Below are 6,777 nucleotides of genomic sequence, written 5' to 3' on the forward strand. Positions count from 1 at the left end.
TATATATATATATATGTTTTTCTCTTCTCTTCTCGTATATATAAAAGTTGCACCTGAATAGATTCGATGCCACTGTCGTTGACGTTTTCCTGCACGTCTGGGAACACAAAAGCTTGAGCCTGATCGTCGGCCTCGGCTCTGGGCGAGTCGCTGGGCCATATCTGAAGAAGGGGAAGCCCACCGCGTGTCTCGTTGCAGATCTCGGCAACGACAACGTTGCTTGTCGATCCCCCGGTATTGAGGCACAAACCCAGCTCTCTCAGTGGCTTCTGCTAAACGATGTTTAATTCTTAATCACTCGAGGTACGTCAAGCTCTCACGATTAGTATCTCTCTCGTACAATGAAAATTTAATCTTTCCTGCTCGCTTTTCACATAATTGAGATTATAAATTCAGATAAAGTCAGTATAAATTCAAATTTGTCCAAGAAATTTTTTATATCGAAACGTAATGCATTCTTGGAGAATGATGTTGAGTGCAAGTCTAGGTAAAACGAGATTTAAATTTCCTTTTGTTCGTAACATATGCACTTGAAACTGTATCGCCATTGAATTATTATGAGACCCGTATCGCGCAACGCGAGTAAAAAACTTCTTGCGACTTTTAGTTACTCGCTGACTTTCGATAACAAATTACGTTACCGTTAGAAACTTGGTAATATCGTCGTGGCACGAGACAAACATTTTCTGCATTAGCGACACATAAAAGGTCCTTCACAGCTGGATATTAACATATTAAATATTAAAAAGAAATATTTTTAGTCACGGTCGCGTTTCAAGAATGGCTTAATCGATGCGATACTCGCAAGCGAAATTCATTGAGCGAAACTTTATTTCCAATTTCAACGATGTTTAAGAAAAGATAATAAAAATAACGCAGTGGGATCCTCTCTCGCGTGCAGATTTTTTTTAAATTAAAATGGAGATAAATACTTATCTTTATATATTTGATAATGAAACATCGGATCTTATGTTATTACATAAACGGAGCACAGATTTTATAATTGCTGCTGTGAAGTAGTGATAAATCGGAATTTCCGCGTTATTATTAACAAGTTTGTCACGAAATGTCGTGCTCGTGTATATTTATCGATCATTTATAATACCATAAAATGTAGCTTTGACGTCATATCGGTAACCGTATATAACTAATATATAATTACAGCTGAGATCTCAGTAAACTTTGAAGAATCTCGTAATTCCTTAGGAAATTAAGATCGTGATTAATGGATTAGGTTTTGTTGGGTTGCTAAATAAAAGCTCCGTAAAATATATCGCGCGACCATGAACTGTTCGTAAATAACGCACTAATCTTTTATTAATATTATAGCACAATCTCTAGAATAACTAATGTCACAATGCGCGCGCGATTTGTCTTTAGAGGAGAGAAAATGTCACACGCTTAAAGCACAAAAAATGGTCCAACCGTTTCCAATCTACAGAATGACATCATTCTATATCAGTCTAATTATACATTATATATGTTTTATATCGATTATATTAATTATTTTTAATTTTAATTAAATATCAACAATAAAATTACATAATCTTTTAAATATACCATTCTTCCTTATTATAAATATTTCCATCTGTTGAAAATGTAAGAATATAAATATAATGAATAATCTGTTGTAAAACAAATAATTATTAAATAAATCATAGAACAATTTTTCATATTTAATAATTACTTCAATTATAAAAACTTCTCTAATAATAAGTCACTAAGAGCCCTCTTGAATTAAAGATACTATTTCAACTAATATCCTTCCAAAATTTCCTATACTAAAAATTATTAAACGTTATGATTAAGTCATTAAAGTTTAGCAAAATAAGATGCTAAGTACAATCTAAGATGTTATCCATTTCTCGGTTCGTAATTTCTCAATGGATTGTTATTCTTGCTCTTGTTCGTGTCTCACCTTCGGCCTTTTCGCACCGGAGCCTATTCGTCGTAAGAGCTCCCTATCCGTCGATCGAACGATCTGATTTTATTAAGCCTGCGACGGTGGACAAGCGTGGATAATAATAATACATGGTTTAAAGTTCAAAATGTCGTCGTCGTCGTCGTCGTCGTGAGAGAATCGTAGTCACGCAGGAAGCCGCTCGTCCACCGACCGACAAGCCGTAACCGGAGGAGGGATAAACGGCTCGCTGGTTTCCGGTGCGGCGAGCTTGCAAAGGTCGCTCCGCTGTACAAAAAAGCGTCGGGAAAAGACGACAGGCCGCAGAAGCAATGCGAAACAGATCGATAAGGCACGAGCGAATGAAAATGCGTTGTGTCGGGGAAAAAACGCGTAACTCGTCACGAAATCCGGCTTTGTCTCTTTCTCTTTCTCTCTAATTTTGTGTGCCAGAAAACTTTGCATGCGTACCAATAACGGAGTCGTAGTTAACGCTACTTGAACGGAAATGACGATATTAATAATTTCTGCGCTTTTAGCGAGAGAATATTATATCAAAGGATTATTTTTAAATGCGCATAATTAAATCTATCTGAAATTGATATTTGCGATACATCACATATTTTTATATTTATATTATCACTATAATGTCAACGTAACAATAGAATTTAATCACGCTCACGAGACAAATTTTTTCGACAAAGCAAACTTATAAAATATGGACCGAAAGTGCCTAGGTAAAAAATCGAGACACTTTGAAATATTCACTTGTTGTAAAACAATCATACAAGTAATGCTATATATAATTCACTCTTTGAATGTATTTTTCACCGAATAAAAAAAAAAGACTGATTTGACAGAAAATGAAGGTAGCACCAAAGGAGTTGGCCAAAGAAGAACACGAAACAGATCGATAGTGCGTGAGCAGGAAGTGTGTCGGCGATATAACTAGAAGGTCGTAACTGAAATACTATCGAGAAAGCAAAATGAGACACGAAATTTATAATTACTTCGCTTCATCAATAGGCGAGAGGAGTAAAAGAAAAAAACAATAGCTGCTAATTAGCAGAAAATATTTTTCTGAAAACGCGCGAAAAGAAAAATGTTCCCCCTTCGATTCTTATTCCATCTTTTAATATTTGTGAAAAAATTTAACATTTCTTCCTTCTCATTGCTTGACGGAATAATCTCGAGTCACGCTAAAGGACACGATGAGGGGAATGCACGATACGGAATCAGATCGATAACGCAAAGATCCTCTTTTTTAAGAGTGTAAACTCGTTTCCACAATGACAGAAAAGAATTTGCAAACGCGATATCCTCTCCATCAATAGTAAAAATTGATCGTCAAAATCACCGCGCGAGAAAACGCGTTAAACCGGATCGAAAAGGAGCTTGTTCTCTCTTTGGAAAACTTCCGTCACATTTGCATGGCATTGGCTTTTTCTGTCGCTCCAACGAACCGACAGACAGATACGAGAAACGCGGTGCGAATAAAACGAGCATTACTTTAGCATATTGTCGCGTTTAAGCTCCGGATATATTGTAAAAGCTTTCGAGACGCGAGTCTTTGGCGGCGTTCCAAATTGACCGGCAGAAAATCTCGCAATAAAACTCAAGAATGGTAGAAAATGCGTAATATCTATACGGGGTATAGACTCGCGGAAAGCTTCCTTTCATCCTTACTTTGATCAATTTGAACGCGGAGTCGAGAAGTCTGCAGTCGAAAGGATGTCCCGCGAATCCCCTCGGAATATCCTGTCTGTGCTCTCGAAAAGTTCGCGAATTTTGACGTTTGGATAATATTCTTGTCGGTCCTAGAAGCGTGAAAACTTGGAAAGTCACTCGCTGCTTTCTGTGCGCTTCGAGTCGAACAACCTTGCCAGCGAAGTTAATGCAAATTGTATCGCGCGTCTGCTCCGGAAGCTGCGTCTCACGAATCTCGCAATGCATTTTTCACGATTTAATCTACGCGCGACGGTAAAAAAAAAAAATATTATTCCATCACGCTATTCTCGTCGCGATTAAAATCTTCGTTCCGACCTTTCTAATAATTTGCAACACCTTCAGAGAATTTACATACTCGCGAACTCGCTAAGTGCTTATTTCATTGAATGATATCGCGTGCATGTTAGTTTTCATGAACGTATCTATCAATTTTTCAATTTATTAATACTTCACTTTCTGATGTCTATTTGATTAAAAACGTTTTACAGAAGGAATCTCATATAAATCTTAATAAGATTCTCCCCATCTAAAAGATCATTAAAAGCGAATTATGACGATAGAACTATCGACTAGAAACGCAAAAAGACAGCCGATAATTATACCGGGATAGGACACTGATAGCAACATAATGGCGTAAAGAGACACGTTTGTTCGTGACCATGACTGTAAGATCTTGTCTTCCTGTTTAGCCTTGGCACGAGGCGGTCGATGAAGGCAAAGAAAAAAAAAGCAGGGACATCGTTTTCCTGGCATGATGCCTGTGTTGACTAAATGAAAAGACCCTTGTGCTCCGAATCGCATATTATAGTTTCCGACACTTTACACACATGTATTTACCGCGTACGGAAATGTTTCCCCAAACGACGGAGAAGCGCGGCCATCTCGCAAATCGCATCTGACGAATGAATCCTCATTTATTACAATAAAGTTGATTCTGATCTCAACACAAAGCTATTTTATAAAATGTCAGAAAGAATACGTGATTTATATTTTTTAGCTCGATAATTTTGTAATATTTTTATAATTTTATGTGTAGCTGTTTTTTTTTTGTTAATTATAAAGATGGATAAATTAGAATAATAAGAAAAATTGATAGACGAAAAGTAATAAATAAAATGTAATAGAGATATAATATGAAGAGGGTTTGTTGCGTAAAATAAACCCCAAACCGCTATCAACCCCTGAAACTTCTCGGCAGTTTTAGGTCGGCACGTCTCTCGTAAACTGAATCCAACAAGTTTATATAACGGTCATCCCCGTGTAATCTAATTCAATCTACGAGGGAGTATCGTAGAATATATATTTCGGGTACATAATAAAAACGTGGTAAAAGTGGAAAGACGAAAAATATAACGAAGTATATTTATTTGAGAGATACGTGCCTTTTTCAGATGCGAAAAAGTGAGCGATCTATATGAATAAAATATAGTTAGGCAATTGATTCGAAAAACATGATATGAAAACATGTACCTAGAATGTTAAATTTTCTTTAATAATAGATATTGTTTGTATATCTTTTCGGGCAATACCAACTATTTGCGATGCAGCAGCGATGGAATACAGATTGCATAGGACGGGATTCCGACCCACCTGTATGCTTCCCACACTCGTTGACTTTCGATAACGGACGTGATAAATTCTCAAACACAAGAGAAATAATCTACGTCTCTTTTTTTAATTTATGTAACACTGAGAGCAATCTACGCACTTGTTCTTAAAACATTATACAACGCGACAATAAAATAATCACGAGATAATTTCACAAAATATATCGCGAATCGTCACACATAAGAAATCAGTTCACTCTCTTCGGTCGCGCTTGCAACGATCGATGAGCCCATCTGCGCGTACACTCTCATAAATCACAACCCCTTATAAATCATGATCGAATCGCAAGGAAAGATCTCGTTAAATCACTCCGTGATGACCCCTTCGTTCGAAAAAGGGGAAAGAAAAAAAGAAATAAATGAGCGCGACACGATCGATCCTACCTGCATGCTTCTGATCACATGCCAGAAGATCCCGGCACGATCCTCCGAGGCGTCCGTTTACTTGGTCCAGGATTACGACTTGGGCTCTCGGCGGCGACGGGGGCTCGGTTCTTCTCGGGATTTCAACTGCGACTGCGATCCGGCCGCGCGCGCGGCAGAACCGTGTGCTTCGCTCCGCGAGGATTGGCAGTCCGGCGGCTCTTCGGATGGAGAAGGGATGAGAAGAGCCAGGTGGAAAGCGAAGCGGGGGTTGTTTTCGCTCTGTGCCGGTCGGGGGTGAGAGCGACGGTGGTCCGTTTATCATCGCGCCGGGGCGATGAGCCGCGTCTTGGCAGGTGGGCACGAAGGTGGACAGACAGGTTGGATGTTTGGTCTCTCTCTCTCTCTCTCTCTCTCTCTCTCTCTCTCCCGCTCGATTGAATTTTTTAGTAAGAGCTTTCCGTGGGGAGGATAAGGAGCGCTCACCAACACGCATTTACCATCTCGTGCGTTTATTATTTCATTTCGTCTAATGCGTAAATCAATGACTCGTATTGGGTAAACCGCATTATTTTCAAAATGGACTTTCCTCTTTACGCGAAAAACTGAAAATATTAAAAAAATATTACGTACAATCATAAATAAAATTCACGCCTTGTTTGCTTTTTTTCTTTCTCTCTTGAATTATTTAGATTTTAAACGTCAAGTTCATTTTTCTTGAAGCTACATAAAACTATTTATGTAATTACCACGTTCAGTTTTGCAATTATAAACTTGATAAATATATTTTTCGAGAAAAATTAAAAAATTTGGTTAAATACATAATTTATTAAGATATATAATAACTTTAATATTAAAGGTAAATATCTCATTTTCGTACATTGAGATATAAATTTTCAATAGTTTTATTTTTCATCGGTTAATCGACTCCGTTATCTTTCTTGTAGCAGCCCATTTGATCAAACCGATTAATTATTAATCCACGATAACTGCAGCGTTCCGATTACATTTTGCCAATTAAACTAATTGTGTAGCTTGTAACAGACGGAAATACGAATGATCCAACGAATACTGTATTCTGATATATCTATCAGAAACTGGAGATTAAATCAACTACAATTCGTTTATATTGCCATCCTTATCGTCACGAAATAAGCTTTATGTCGACTCGAGTTTTTA

At 37.6% G+C, this 6,777-nt stretch overlaps 1 protein-coding gene across 2 annotated transcripts in view; it reads right to left on the reverse strand.

Moving 5' to 3' along the window:
- The window catches only part of LOC115245408, a 12,742-nt gene extending 6,930 nt beyond the window's left edge, over positions 1 to 5,812 (reverse strand). The window contains exons 1-2 of one of the 2 annotated variants that reach the window (XM_029823718.1): positions 5,620 to 5,812; positions 54 to 272 (exon numbers count right to left, since the gene is read on the reverse strand). In XM_029823718.1, the coding sequence (XP_029679578.1) occupies positions 54 to 272; positions 5,620 to 5,625 (225 nt within the window). In that variant the 5' untranslated portion in view covers positions 5,626 to 5,812. The remainder of the gene's footprint in view (positions 1 to 53; positions 273 to 5,619) is intronic. The other variant, XM_029823724.1, reaches the window with a different exon arrangement.
- Positions 5,813 to 6,777: the final 965 nt, after the last annotated feature.

Source organism: Formica exsecta, unplaced genomic scaffold (assembly GCF_003651465.1).
Source record: "Formica exsecta isolate Colony F162 unplaced genomic scaffold, ASM365146v1 scaffold122, whole genome shotgun sequence".
Taxonomy (NCBI): domain Eukaryota; kingdom Metazoa; phylum Arthropoda; class Insecta; order Hymenoptera; family Formicidae; genus Formica; species Formica exsecta.